This window comes from Bactrocera neohumeralis, chromosome 4, assembly GCF_024586455.1.
Source record: "Bactrocera neohumeralis isolate Rockhampton chromosome 4, APGP_CSIRO_Bneo_wtdbg2-racon-allhic-juicebox.fasta_v2, whole genome shotgun sequence".
NCBI classification, from domain to species: Eukaryota; Metazoa; Arthropoda; class Insecta; order Diptera; family Tephritidae; genus Bactrocera; species Bactrocera neohumeralis.
This window is the reverse complement of record NC_065921.1, coordinates 48,078,640-48,094,228: the sequence shown is the minus strand read 5'-3', so window position 1 is coordinate 48,094,228 and position 15,589 is coordinate 48,078,640. Positions and strand designations below refer to the sequence as shown.

At 34.3% G+C, this 15,589-nt stretch overlaps 1 protein-coding gene across 1 annotated transcript; it reads left to right on the top strand.

Moving 5' to 3' along the window:
- Window positions 1–12,307: 12,307 nt before the first annotated feature.
- LOC126754555 (serine protease grass-like) lies at window positions 12,308–14,441 on the top strand. The gene is made up of 6 exons (XM_050466642.1): window positions 12,308–12,432; window positions 12,526–12,653; window positions 12,715–13,073; window positions 13,174–13,361; window positions 13,775–13,879; window positions 13,936–14,441. The coding sequence occupies exons 1-6, from the start codon at window positions 12,360–12,362 to the stop codon at window positions 14,331–14,333; spliced, it is 1,251 nt and encodes a 416-aa protein (XP_050322599.1). The 5' UTR covers window positions 12,308–12,359; the 3' UTR covers window positions 14,334–14,441.
- The last annotated feature ends 1,148 nt before the right edge of the window (window positions 14,442–15,589 follow it).

Below are 15,589 nucleotides of genomic sequence, written 5' to 3'. Positions count from 1 at the left end.
TCTCTTTTATCATACATTTCTGTTTGATATTATCTTTGTTTATTCATATTTCGAAGTTACGGTATTTTAAATTCCTTTGAACTCCTATAAATACGGGAGTTCATGTATGTACAACGCTCTTCTCTGATTGTAACTTAGTGCTGATGGTACTCATCTCAATAAAGCATTGAGAACTCTACCCGCTGGTAAAATTAATTATTTAACAGATTGCTTTAAAATTTACATAAATATGTTCTTCTACTCATTTATAGTTATCGTCCCTACCAGAATTGTTTATTTTCGAAAATATTTTCATATTTTTTTTAAACGATTTTTAACGAAAAAAAACAAGATTTTCGTGACTTATTTTTGAAGTTCGGCATTTTTTTTAATGAAATTGATTATATTTGGTAGGGAAGATAGCCGCAGAACTACTGCTTAATAATCCATTAAATTTTTTTATTTCAGACAACATGAACAGCCGCTATCACCATGACCAGTGAACTACTTTTTTTTGTTGGGGACTACTTTGATTAAAAAAAAAAAATATATTAAAAATGTAAAAAACGAAACAAATTTTTTTTTACATTTCAAAATACAAATAAAAATATATTAAAAAATTAAAATGATTCAATTTTGTTGTCGCATAAAAAAAAATTGCCTAAAATGTATGCGTTCACATGAGAGTAACCCCTTAAAAGGTTAGATTTGATTTGAGTGATCACGAAGGCAAAATTTCCGAAATTACATAATTGTTCCAATTTTTCGTTTAACGAGAGTTTACTTATATGAACATACTGCATATCAGAAGAGCTCAAATTATTTGTATTCGTAAAATATTGCACCAAAAGTTAGCAAAGACAAAGTTCAAAAGTAAAGTTCAGAAGAAGAGTGATAATATAAGTGCGAGGGAATACGTATAATTTATAAAAAAGAGGTATTTTCTTAAAAACCTAATATGAATGAAATAAGAATTACAAAAAATTACCATTATGTCGCCGATAAAATGCATAGTCCCTGGAGTCCAAATAATTCCCTTTTTAGCAATTTGTGTGGAAACTGATTTTATTTTCCATTTTACATTTTTATACTCTTGCAACATGTTGCTACAGTGTTTAATAGTTTGGTTCACCTAACGGTTGTTCGTATCATCTAAAACTAATGGAGATAGATATAGGGAGTATTAAAATTAGTAGGACGCATAACTTTTTCATGTACTATGTGAATCACAAGCCGTTTTGTCAAATTTGTGAACAAAAAAAGGAGTTTGAAAGGCTGATCTGGCAAACTGAATAAATGAGAAAGCACTTTGAACTTTGAAAAATAATTAAATTTTCTATAATTATAAGATACGAGATATTTTTTTTCAAATAGTGGACTATAATATATGTATTAGTCGTCTCTATAGTAAGAAAAATTAAGAAACTGAAAAGCATAAGATCTTTCTATTAATATTAAGAGCTCATACATGGACAGGATTTTTTGAAAGTGTTTACCAACCAAGTTTCCAGACTATTAAATAAAAACTCCAAACTTAGCCTAGACAACAAAGTGCTTTTATATAAAGCGGTCATAAAGCCGATTTGGATGTATGGAATTCAACTGTGGGGTACGACCTGTGCAACTAATATAGACATAATACAAAGGTTTCTGAGTAAAAATGCAGAATCATTTTGCAAATAGTTCGAATAAAAGAAAGAAGTAGAAGACAGCAAATTGAAATATATATCTAAACTCCGTGAGTCCCCAAACCCTTATTATTCTGGGTTCATTCCTGACCATCAAACATCGAAAGATATGCTTAATAAAAAACAAAAACAGTTTTTGACTTTTCATTTTTAATCAGAAAAACTGTCAAAATAAATACATCTCTATTTTAAACCCTGCATATTGTTTCTTACGTATATAAAGAAAAAATAAGTAAGATTATCTAATAAACAAGTTGAGCTCCAGTCCTAATGCTCAGGTGTCGCAATTTCAAACAATACTCATACCTACATATGTGTAAACATAAATACACATATCGCACACTAACTTCAAAAGAATCACAAAAAAAATCAAAAATTTTTAAAATAAACTTCTTTCAATATATCAATTTGTAATACACCTATCTACCCAAAAGGTTTCATTGTCTTCACTATCTCACTTAACTAAAAAATCGCCGATATCTTATATTTTCAAGTTACTGCTTTCACTTATGGAGGATGGAGTCATGTGTAGAAGTTCACGCAAGTGAGGAAAGTTCTCTGATCGCCATTCACTTGGGAATGGCCAGAAACGATTATTTTACATATGGCTACAACAGCTCACGACTTCCTGTATTAGACCAAGTATCGTATGGGTAGCGAAAGTACATTCATTTGAAGTCGAGCTAAAGTGAGAAGGCGAACCATCCATACTCAGGGTTATGCCCTGGGTTTGGGACTCACCACGTAAAAAACGCCCCCATGGAAAAATAATCAACAGCCTCTGATGAGAGACCCCCCTTTTGATGACGACCATGGCAAACAAAATAAGGATTAAGATTTCAGGGCTAGCATCTAGAATGTCCGGTCCCTTAATTGAGAGGGTGCCGCTGCCCAACTGGTTGATGTCCTTGTGAAAATAAAGGCTAACATCACCGCCGTCCAAGAAGTGTGTGGTGGGATGAACGTCTAGCCACAATCCGCATCAAAGCGAAATTCTTCAACCTATCGCTGATTTGCTGATTGCGATCTCAGCTATCGGCAGAAATTTCTGAACTACGAGCTGAAATCGCCACCTTGTCAAAGCAAGTCAGTTTACTTTTGGGAAACCGCGACCGCTCCAGGGGCCGACATCGCTCCAGATCTACGTCGCGCAACAAATTCGTTAACCGAAATCCACACAGCCTTTGTTGATACCACTCTAAACTTGGTAGCAATGCAACAACCAGTTGCAGCTGGCAGCTCACAATAAGCCAGCTGAGTTAGATTAGTATCAGAGGATGGCAACGACGTTTCTATTGCATCAACGTCCGTTGACGAACATAAAGCACATCTTCGCCGTTTGAGAGATTTCAACTTAAGCATCAACGTCTCCAAATCGAAGTTTGAAGTTTCAGAGCTTGAATTCTTGGGACACTCAATAATTAAAGATGGGATCCGTCCACTTCGTAGCCGTACAGCCTTAACGCAGATGGCACTTCCGACAGTCGCCAAGGAACTTAAACGTTTTTTAGCTTTGCTGAACTTTTATCGTCCATTCTTGCTAAACGCGCTGGAACATCAAGGACCACTTTTTGCCATGATCCAAGGTAACCGAAAAAACAACAATAGCACTCTTCATTGGACCGAAACAACTAAACGCCACTTCGAAACTTGCAAATTTAATTAGCAAATTGCGCTATGCTAGCTCATTCGCTGCCCAGTGCAGAACTATCACTTTGGGTAGACGCTTCCGACTTCGCAGCCGGTTCTGTTAAGAAAAAAATCGTTGACGGTTCTCTTCAGCCACTGGGTTTCTTTTCACGCAAATTTTCACCTGCTGAAACTCGGTACAGCACTTATGATCGAGAGCTGACATAATGATCATAAATCTCTCATTTCTGCTTTCCGTCAGTCGTCACACAAGGCGACAGACCGACAAGCCAGGCAGCTCGACTTTATATCCCAGATTACTACCGATGTACGTCATGTCAAAGGTGAAGAAAATGTCGCCGTTGATCTCTTTTCACGAATACAATCGCTGACCGCTGCTGCAACCAATTACGACGAGTTAGCCGAGAATCAAGTCAAGTAATCCATCATTCTTTAAAGGTAAAGAAATTTGTTTTACTTTCAGTTCCAAGAGAGTATTTTGCGATGTCTCTACAGGTCGCCTACGTCCATTTGTAACATCGAAGTTTCGCATAGCATTCCTGCAAGCAACACAAAATTTTTCGCATCCTGGTATACGTTCTACTACACAGCTGATGGTCGAGCAATTTGTTTGGCCCGGCATTCAACGTGACAGTAAGTTGTTTGTGAAGAATTGCATTGCATGCCAACGGAATAAAATCATTCAACACAACAAGAATGTACTACAGCATCGAGAACTTCCCAGCCAAAGCTTCGGGCACTTACACATTGACATAGTGGGCCCGTTTCCGTTGTCGGAAGGCAATAGGTATTGCCTTACGATAATTGATAGATTCACCCTTTGGCCAGAGGCTTTACCAATACCAAACATGACGGCACCGGTAGTTGCTAAGACTTTGTTTAATGGCGGGATTGCGGTTACACTTCAGATGGTCCATCTGTTGAATCCAATTATTAATGACTCGTTCAAGCATTTGGAATGGGATGGTCCACATAGACTTTAGACTTTACATATTCACAAAGGAAAAAGGCTAGCGGTGTGCTGTCACACGGTCTTGGTGGCCAATCGATCGGCTCAAAACGGCCGCTGATTCCACCGGCCTACAAACCATACCAAACACTTTTTTCTTCGTCCTAAATTGGGCAATTTTGTTTGTTTACATACCTATTGAACCAGAAACTGGCCTTATCTCTGAACAAAATTTGGCTCGAAAACGTCGGATCTTCTTGGAACTTTTCAAGAGCAAATAGAGCGAAGCGATGTCGCTTAGGAAGGTCAAACGGCTTCACTTTTTAATTTAAGATCTCCACCTGAAATGCGCCAAGTCGTTTTATACGTGAGTCTGAGTTGTTGCGAGCGGCGCCGAATCGACTTTCCACGGTCTTCGTGTATACTCTCAGCTTCCTGTTTTATTTTCTTCACTGCGTGCTGGACGTGGTCTATTCGGTCGAATATTAGTCACTAACAGCGTTGCCGTTTTGATACAATTGTATCTTTTTTGATACTTTTTTTTCTAAATTTTATGATTTGATACTTTTTTGTTCACAAACGGCCTATTTTGATACTTTTCTGCTGATAGAATTTAATTTTTTGAAACTATGAAAATGTTAAACTAAAAACAAACCTATTGTATCTGGATAGTATTAAAAAGTTGTGGGAATGTAGGCCAATTAAAAAACCCAGAAAAATATAAACTGGACAGAGATATTTTTTTAATTTACTTTAAAGTAATGAGTTTGCCTTATAACTCTGTGGCTGCTAAACTGGATTTTTTTAGATTTAAGGGGAATTGTGAGTCGAAAATGGACTTCTTTTGAAAATTAGTTCTGAACTGAAAAGTCACCAATAAGGTTTCTATTACTTTTTTTTAGAGTTTATTTTTAATCATAATAAAGGAAAAATAAAAACTCATTTATTATGACTTTTAGTTTTCGTTCCATGAGCAAACTGTTGTGAAATAAATTTAAATTAAAAAAAATTATGCTATTTGCAAAAAAATACTTGAGTGTCTTAACTAAAATGTCTATATTTTTAATAAAAACAACCAGAAAAAACTGGTCTGAATTAGATACACAACTTTACTTATTATTTGTTTTTCAAATGAAAATCTTTAAAACAACGGTTGTGCTTTTGATACTTTTTGATACTTTTTTTGCTTCGCAACATATACTTAATTTTTTTTAGCTCGCGGCAACACTTGACAATCGTTTAAACTAACTCTGAACAATCGTTTAAACTCATTTTTGAATCAGTTAAAACAATAGCCGCAGAATTAGATTTAGAAATCAAAATTCCGCGTTTGGCGAAACGGCAAACTAATCGCGACAATTATGAAGGCGAACCGGAAGAATATTACCGCAGATCAATTTATATACCGTTTTTAGATCATTTTTTGGACCAAATCAATGAACGATTTTTAAAACATCGAGAGCTGCTTTCCAAAATTGAAAACATTTTGCCAAATAAGTCTAAGTCTATAAGTCTAGTATGTCCAGTGACAATCACACCATTTCTAATATGTTCGCTGAATTCTTTAGGTCCAATTACTCTTCAAAATCTCCACAAAATGTTCCGCATCAGCACAAGTTATGTGCGATTTCTGTCATTAATGCACCTACCATTTCCGAAGCAGACGTCTTAAATCAGTTAAATATGTTAGAACAATCATACAATTACGGCCCAGATATGATTCCCTCATGCTTTCTTAAGAAATGTGCCAAATATATATACCAACCCCTAACAAAACTATTTAACTCATCTCTTAAGCAAGGCTTATTTCCATCCATATGGAAAAAGTCATTTATAATTCCTTTGCATAAGAGTGGATTTAGGTCATCTATTGAAAACTATAGGGAAATAGCAAAGTTGTCTGCAATACCTAAACTTTTTGAAACAATTATAACAGACGACATAACCTTTCGGATCTCTCCACTAATTTCTTGTTCTCAGCATGGTTTTCGTAAAGGGAAATCTACCACAACTAATTTGCTTGAATTTGTATCACATGTATCAACGGGCTTTAGGGAGAATAAGAATACTGATGTTATATATACAGATTTTAGTAAAGCTTTTGATAAAGTAAACCATTCAATTAAACAACCTAGTTTCTTGGTGTGATAGAATAGATAGGAGCTGTAGACCCTACCTCATACGCAATACAAAACTTTAGGTTGGAGCAAGTATGCAGTTTTGTTGATCTGGGAGTAACTATGGACCCCAAACTCAATTTTAATCTTCACGTATCTTCCACGGTTTTTAAAGCTAAAGGTGCTCTTAGTTTTGTTAAACGTTGGTCTAAAGAATTTAGAGATCCGCTTACCACAAAAATTCTTTTTACATCTCTTGTGAGGCCTATATTGGAGTATGCCAAGTCCATTCGGATAAATTAGAGTCCGTTCAAAAACATTTTTTACTTTTTGCCTTAAATCATTTGCATTGGGATTCCAATTTAAATCTTCCCCCTTACATTAACCGTTTAAAACTTATAAATCTCCCGACACTCGCTAGTCGTAGGGAGATGCTTGGTATAATATTTCTTGTAAAACTCATGAATGGGTCAGTCTGTAGCCCATCTCTCTTATCTGATATTAATTTTAACGTTCCCGCTCGCCCTACCAGGCAGTTTAGACCCTTACTTTTAAAATTTTCTAGAACAAATTTTGAGTCAAACGAATCATTCCGCCGTATATGTCATGATTTCAATTTTCATTCCAGCACATTTGATCTAACAGACTCACTCTTTACCATTAAAAAAATTATTTTATCTACTCTTAACAAGTAACATTTAATAATTATAAACTTTAATCTAATTCTTAATTTCGGCTGTTGAAATTTTTGTTTCTGTAGCTGAGCAGCTTAAGATCGCAACGCTTAAAACTCTCTTACCTTTTATGACTCGGCTAATTCCGCTCGTTCGCGGATTGCGCCCCTCGCGTCGGTTGGGCGGGAGGAGGGTAATCGTTGGGATTATTATTATTATAAAAAATAAATGCATAGATCTTGACGTTATTGCAGAAGATTTTTCGTGTTTTAGAAAAGCAATGGTCCGCTGATGTAGAAGATCCCGATGATTTCGTTGCTGAATTTAGAATGTGGAAAAGGTTAAAAATCTTTTCTTCAGATTATATTTTCTAACTAAAATTTTGAATATATTTTCAGGAACTGGTTAAATCAAACAAAGAGATCCAAAACTTTTTTAGACGCGTTGAATTGTTGCGATGCAAAAATTTTCAAAACAGTGCATCGTTTTTAAAGATTGGAACAACAATCCCTATATCTGTCGCTTCAAGTGAACGCTCGTTTTCCTCACTTCGCAGGCTTAAAACATATTTAAGAAATAAAACTGGAGAAGCACGCCTCAACGGAATGGCTCTCTTGAATATCCATAGAGATATAGACGTGACGGAGGAAGAGATTTTAAATGTTATGGCCCAAAATAAAAGAAGTTTACACTTCAATTTGTGAATAAAATAATGAAACATTGTCTTTTTACCTAAAACCCCCCCCCCCCCCCAATTTTTTTCCTGCGTTCGCCACTGGCTACACTAAAACGATTATGGCTATGTTCGTAAATGCATCATGACTTGCAGCATAAGCAACAGTAGCAACACTGCAAGTTTGACGTTTGATACTTCTTATACAATTTTTGACAATTTGCAGATACATTTGTTTGCATTTTTGAACGCGTATAGTACTAAAATGGAAATTTTGCTGAATCTAACACTAGACGAAATTTGTGAGCAAAGAAATGATAGATTTTCTTTAAATTTAAGAAAAAGAAGGGTATTGAAGTCAAAAAGAAAAATTTGAAGGTACAAATGTTTGTCTTTAAAAAGAAAAATACCTAAAAACAAATCATTTATTAAAACAATAAAGTCGTTTCCCGAGGACATATTCAACCGTACTCTCAGCAATAACTGCGTCTCCGCATTACTGAGATTTTCACTAAAAATTTAAAAATAATAATTTATACAATTATTATTAACATAATTTAACTAAATTCCAATACAAAAATTAAAATAAAACAGTTTTGCACTTACTTTTCGTCAGACATCGTAGTTAAATGCAGTAAACAATTTTTTGATAGAAATTATGTATGACAGTTGATAGAAGTGTTGCTTTTTTGAACGCTTGATTATTGCAGTGTTGCAATATTGCATTTCTGAACGTTCTGTTTGTTATGCAATCGTCATGATGCGCGTCATGATGCATTTACGAACATAGCCTATATTCCCTGCTGGACGACTTAAAGATTTTTCTTGACAACAAAGACCAAAAAATTACTTTCCTTACTGATGAGCAGTGGTTGGCTGATCTGGCTTTCGTGGTTGATATAACTAAATATCTTTCTGAGCTTAACTTGAAACTGCAAGGGAAAGACCAACTATGTACACAGTTATACGAACAGGTTCTAGCTTTCACAAAAAAGCTTTTGTTGTTGGAAAAGCAGCTGGAACAAAAGCAGTTGATTCATTGGGAGACCTTATCTACAAGAAAGCAAGATACCTTGGATTTTGACAAGTACGTGTTGATGATACAAAGATTAAGGAACGAGTTTGACGACAGATTCGCTGACTTCAAATCACAAACTCCCTGCATGAAAGGGATTTGATGTTGAAATTGAAGGCGCTGCGCTGAATTCACAGCTGGAGTTAATAGAATTGCAAAGCAGCTTTCATCCAAAAACAGCATATAATAATTGTCTTCCAAACTTAATTGAATTTTACAAAAAGTATATTACACCCAGTCAATACCCAAACCTTACTAAGCTGGTTATTCAACAAATTTCTTTATTTGGTAGTACATATGTATGTTTGCGAGCAGCTGTTTTCTCGCATGAAATTTAACAAATCAAAAACCAGATCATCTTTATTAGATAGCCATCTTAAAGGCATTATGCGCATAGCCACTTCTAAAACTCCAGCTGACATAGATGCGCTGTGCAAACTGAAAAAATGTCAGACATCTCATTAATTAGATTTTAAAAATAAGAATATCTTTATATGCTAAGGCCATAGTTACATTAAAAATAATATATTAAGATTTATGTGATGCTGCTTTTTATAAATAAATAAATATACCAAAACTGAAGGTCATTTTATTTTTTTTGGCCCGCTACGGTTATGAAAATGCTAAACCTGGCCCTTCACAAAATTATGTTGGACGGCCCTGATCTAAGCAAACAATATACAGTAGCGGACAGTGAAATCCGGACAACTAAAAAATCATAGTTTTTCCTTTTTATTTTAGAGGAATGTTTAAATTTTTTATTTTAAAATAGTAATATATATTTAGTACATTAGTATTAAGCGTAAAAAAGTCAGTATTGTGAATTGCACTTATAATTTTTTTTTATTATTTTTATTTAGTTATTGTATCATTTTGGTAGCTAGCATTATAAACAGTGATAATTTTTTTTTATTTAACATTTATCTATACAAAAACACCTTTTTAGTATTTTGTCAAACCTATTTCACTTTTTATAACGGCTTTATACGTTCGGGAATTGAATTTATCATGTTTTTATTGTTCCTACTAAAATACCATTATACCACGCTTCTTCTAGAATTTCATTCAATTCTACTAAATTCATTATAAACCAAAGGTTCTCAATGGGATTGAGATCCGTACTGTTACCTGGCCACTCCAAAGTCGCGACCCCGATTTTTGATAAATAATTCTTCACCTTAAAGAAAGAAAAAAAGACAAGTAAAAAATTTGTTATTAAAATTGTAGTAATAAACTCTAGTTGTACAAAAAAATTTATACTTACTATTTTGGCTATTTTGGCACTATGTGGCAGGGCGCAGAGTCATCCTGAAAAATAAAAACATCCGCTCGTAAAAAATGGTTTTCCATTGAAAGTATTAAATTTGTCTCAAGTAACTCCTGATACTTAGTCCCATTGCCGGTTCCTTCTATTAGGGCTAGTTGCTCAAGGTCATAGTAGGGAAAGCAACCCCAGACTATTCGGCTGCCTCCCTGCTTAACAGTTCTTTGAACACATTCGTCCATGAACCGCTCACCAGTTCTCCTTCTCACATAGGACATACCGTGGCTGCAAAAAAATAAAAATATTACTTTTTTGCTATTCGGAATTTTTTTTTTAAATGTTAGCATATTTAAGCTTTAACGAAGCACGAGCACGAAACTATTGAAAAAAACTAAAAGTTATAAAAAGTGTACAGAGCACAAATTTATCTGAAAGAATAATCCTTTCGACAGAAAATTACACTTGTCGGTTACAATCGTGTTTTAAAAACCCCGCTACTGTATATGTAAACAAACCTAAATAAATAATATAAACTGTATCTAAACAAGCTATCAACTAGTAATAAGTAAACATACTAGGTAGTATAAATGGAAGCAAGAACCATTTAATAAGTCAGTCTTAAGAGTATAAATAAAGAGTACACATTTCGGTGCAGCTCAAAATACATTCTTTTGACTCATTTTTACTTCTGATAAAAACTAACTCGGACGAAACATATTCTTTACAGAATGTAAATATTCGTAATAAAGTTGAACGATTTGTAAACGTTGTTCAGGCGCAAGTCTCTTCATGACGAAATGACAAACAACACTGATCAAACATAACGACAGCTTAATACGACTCACTTGATCTGTCATAAAAATGAATTTAAAAAAAAATACTTCTACTTGGATTACCCGTAATATCCGATCGCCTCCTTCATAATTATTTTTTAGTCAAAAATTCTGCAGTAACTTTTATTTTCTGTCCCGGAATAAAATGATACCTCATTTATTATTCCAAAGTCATTAGTTTTTTATATGAATCACCAAAGCCGTAATTTTTAAATTCGCAAATCGTGTACATACGTAAGTATGTAGTTATTGATTACCTTTTGTTTTTTTGTTATGTGATTACTCGCAATTTTAAAACCAATAGTAATAATACTTTGGAAATACTACACTTACATAAATAATTCTATGAATTATACATACATTAGTATGTGTAGTATGTGTTTCAGTGAAAGTTTTCAAAAGTATTTGATAATAATTATAAAGATGAAGAAAGCGTTAACTTCGGCTGCACCGTAACTTTAATACCCTTCAGAGGTGAATGACAACTACATGTCCAAAGGTTTACACCAATGGAAAAATAGTTTCTTAGGTCTTTCTAGCTACGATGTTTGATATTTTCTTTCTCTATTTACTTTAGTGGTCCGATCTGAACAATTCGTTCGAAGATGCTAGAAGGTATATTAAATTTCGTAAACATATCGTGTCAGCTAAAAAGTTTTCTGTACGTGAACTTGGTTGTGATCAGTAAGTTTCTGTAACAGCTACATATGTATATGCTAAAAGCAGCTTCGCGGCCATGATTAAATCGACTCAGCTTGTTATGTTGATCAATTATACGAGTAAATGTATAAGCTTGATTGGGTTACCTTCTGGGTGTTACAAACTTCGTTCCAAACTTAATATACCCTATTCTAAACATTCTTGAAAATTATATTTATACCCAAGAGTTTTGTTAAGCTAAAACGCCTTTGGTTCATAGCTACACCCCAGTGAATAATTAAATATTATTCGACATAACCTGGACACAGTATACTTTAACACCAAATTATATGAACCCAAACCACGTGCCGAAAATAACATCGCAATTCATAAGTAGATCCGCGATAGTTGTACTCTAAAAATGTTAAGGATTCTAAAATTGTCGTTGATAAATAATTTGGTAAGCGAGAGCACTATGCAAAGTGGGTGCCGTACGAGTTCACAATCAGAAAAATTCACGGTATCTCAAATCCTTGAAAACAATGACAAAATTGCGCTTTTCCTTAATCTCAAACCTCAAGAGAACGCTAGCAGGAAAAATTATAAGTTTAATTTCACTAAAATATATGTTGGGTACAGAGAATTTAACTTTACTCATGGGAACTTCTTTAATTCTAGTTAATGCGATAACAATTTCTAGCTTTTCCGTTAGCTTTCCACTTTAATCCAAATTTGATAATATTCTAGTAAGAAGCATAATTTGCTTTTCTAAACTGAAAGCAGTCTCTCTTACGAGCTTTAATCGTACGGTTGTTCCAATGCCCGAGCTTCGCTTTAAATTGTTTGCTTGCCTTTCTGCGGCTTTCTACTGCAATCTTAGCATTATAGCTGGTGAGTTGATAAAGTAAATGTATGTACATATACCATGCATACATACCTATCTACATAAGTATATATGAAATACTAATTGGAATACTCTCAAAGGTAATTATGCGTGCAAAGAAAATGACTATTTTGGCTATTGTAAGTTATATGAAAACTGCCCGACCCTACAGGATACTCCATTAACGAAGGACATGCTAAACCCTAAGGATTGTAGACACTCCATACTAGTAAGGAATAATAATTTATGTTATGTTAATGTGTGTTCTCACATTAGATATCCTTACGCAGAGTGGTCCTGTTATCTGTTGTCCACGAAGGAGACATCAACAACGGCCTAATAGAAGGCCAGCAAAAACAACGACAACTACAACAGAAAGGACAAGTCGGCGATATATGCACATTGCGTTTAATAAAGAAACCAATATTGGGAATTTAAAAAATATTCATCCGGAAGGATTAGCGCTACTAAACAAGCCCAATTGCGGTAAAATTAATGATGATCGTGTAGCCAATGGTATTAGCGCTACTCAAGGGGAGTTTCCATGGATGGCCATTTTACTTTATACACGGATGGGTGCATTGTGCGGTGGTTCGGTCATAACAGAACGCTTTGTCCTCACAGCGGCCCATTGCATTTCGAACGATTTGTAAGTGTTTAAATATTAAAATGCACTAAATCAAATTTGTGTATGGTATATCTATTCGAAAACAATACCGTTGGCTTTAAATCTTTTTTCAAATACGCAGACAAGCTGTGCGCTTAGGCGAACACAGAAGATCCACTAAAAACGACTGCATACTCCACATTTGCCAAACTCACGTGGACTTTGAAATCGATCCACACCAGAAACCCATAATTCATCCCGATTACAAGTCGTTAGATTACCATAAGGACATTGCTCTGATAAAGCTTAACATGGACATAGATTTTAGACGTAAGTACATCTGAGATCTCTGGAAATTCGATTTCACGATTTATGTATTGGCTCAACTAACTAGAATTAGCAAATAAGGAGAAACTGTGTGTTCTTCAAATAATGGTTTCTCTTTTCTATTTTATTCTCAAAGCTGATAAAAGTAATGACGACTATATATCAAAAATCGGCGAACATTTTTTTGAAATTATTTGGGGTCTTACAGTGAAGACTCGATAATCCGATATGTATGTATGATTCGTTCGCAACAAGCAGTTTAAAATTTTCGGCAAACCAGTCTACAAATCTAAAAATTTGAAGTTCGAAAAATTTCCAAATTTCATTGAATTTAAAACTTTAAACATATACATAAATGCAATGTCTAATCCATTCCACAAAGTTATTAATATATTTCTACTATATACACTTTTAAGGTTACCAGCACATAGCACCCATTTGCTTGCCCATGAAGTCATCGGATTCTTATATTTCTCCACACGATAATTTAGTATTAGCTGGCTGGGGCCTCCAAGAACACGGTAAATTAATTTTATTTACTATTCTTAAATATTTATAAATATATGTATGCATTTAGATCGCTCTATTGACGTACTTCAAAAAGGTCAGTTGAGACTTAAAGGGTTGGATATTTGCAAGAACTTATACCCACGTTTTAGGATTGACAATTCGAAGCTTTGTATTCAAGCTGGTGCTAACCAAACGGTGTCTTGTCGTGGAGATTCTGGAGGTCCACTGTTTTGGAAAACCCCTTTCCTAAGTGGTAATTTCATCAAAAAACATTACACACAAATTGGTTTGGTATCTCTGGGTTATGGCAAGGAATGTGGTGATTTAACTAGCGAGCCTTTCATGTATGAAAACGTAACGGATTCCATGGCTTGGATAACTCACAGTCTTTATAAAGCACATTTTCACAATGAAAATCCATACAATGCTCAACACTATTTCTATTCTAATTTTATGCATTATTAATATTCACACGGATTCAAATAATGTATTATTTCAACATTGTAAAAGTTAGCATTGAATTAAGATTAATTAAAATTTGAGTAAAATCTTGTAAATGCATAATTAATCATATTTCTAGTCTCTTTTGTGAGTACGTACATATACAGTGAAACCTTCTATAACCTATGGGGGATGTCCGCTTATAGGAGTGGACGATTCAAAACTTTACTAAAATTGATACACACACTACTTCTTAGATAAATTACATTTCTTGATCATTTTATTTGCATATATAATTTTTATTGTGATTCATAGTTATAGTAAATTGTACACATTTATTTATGTTTTCAAAAATTCCTTTACCGTAGTTTGTCTCAACTTTCCTTGTTTCTGTTTTATAAACCAGTTTTCAAAATGGCTTTCCAAATTTTTAAGCTACTAAAATCCAGTGACGTCATCACTAACGAATTTTTTAAAGCTGTGAAGTTGGTTTAGTGCTTCGGTGTATCACCCGTATCGTGGGTGCATACTTTATTTAGGTCTACGGTTTCTTTATCAGATAATTCCTCAGTAACATTTTCAACAATGATAATGTCATTTTTATTGTCTTCTGTAGTCACAATTTCGTCGATTTACAAAAAGTCGTCGGAATGCTGCCCTTTCCCACTTTCATTTAAAAGCTTTATCAAAGCCGATAACGTCAATATGGGAATATCATCAAATGTTTTTGAAAGTTTGTTCATTAAAATATCATCTACTCTAGTCATACAATAATAATAAAAATGCATATAGGAATTGTAAACTAAATGGGTAAACGCAACGCATAAATTTACAGTTTAACAAGTAAGAAAGGGCTAAGTTCGGGTGTCACCGAACATTTTATACTCTCGCATGATAAAGTGATAATCGAGATTTCATTATCCGTCATTTACATTCCGCTATCATCATTGGTTCCTAATGTATATATTATACAGAGAAGGCATCAGATGGAATTCAAAATAGCGTTATATTGGAAGAAGGCGTGGTTGTGAACCGATTTCACCCATATTTCGTACATGTCATCAGGGTGTTAAGAAAATATTATATACTGAATTTCATTGAAATCGGTAGAGTAGTTCCCGAGATATGTTTTTGGTCCATAAGTGGGCGACGCCACGCCCATTATCAATTTAAAAAAAAAAACCTGGGTGCAGCTTCCTTCTGCCATTTCTTCCGTAAAATTTAGTGTTTCTGACGTTTTTTGTTAGTCGGTTAGGTTGGTTGGTTGGCAGAGAATATGC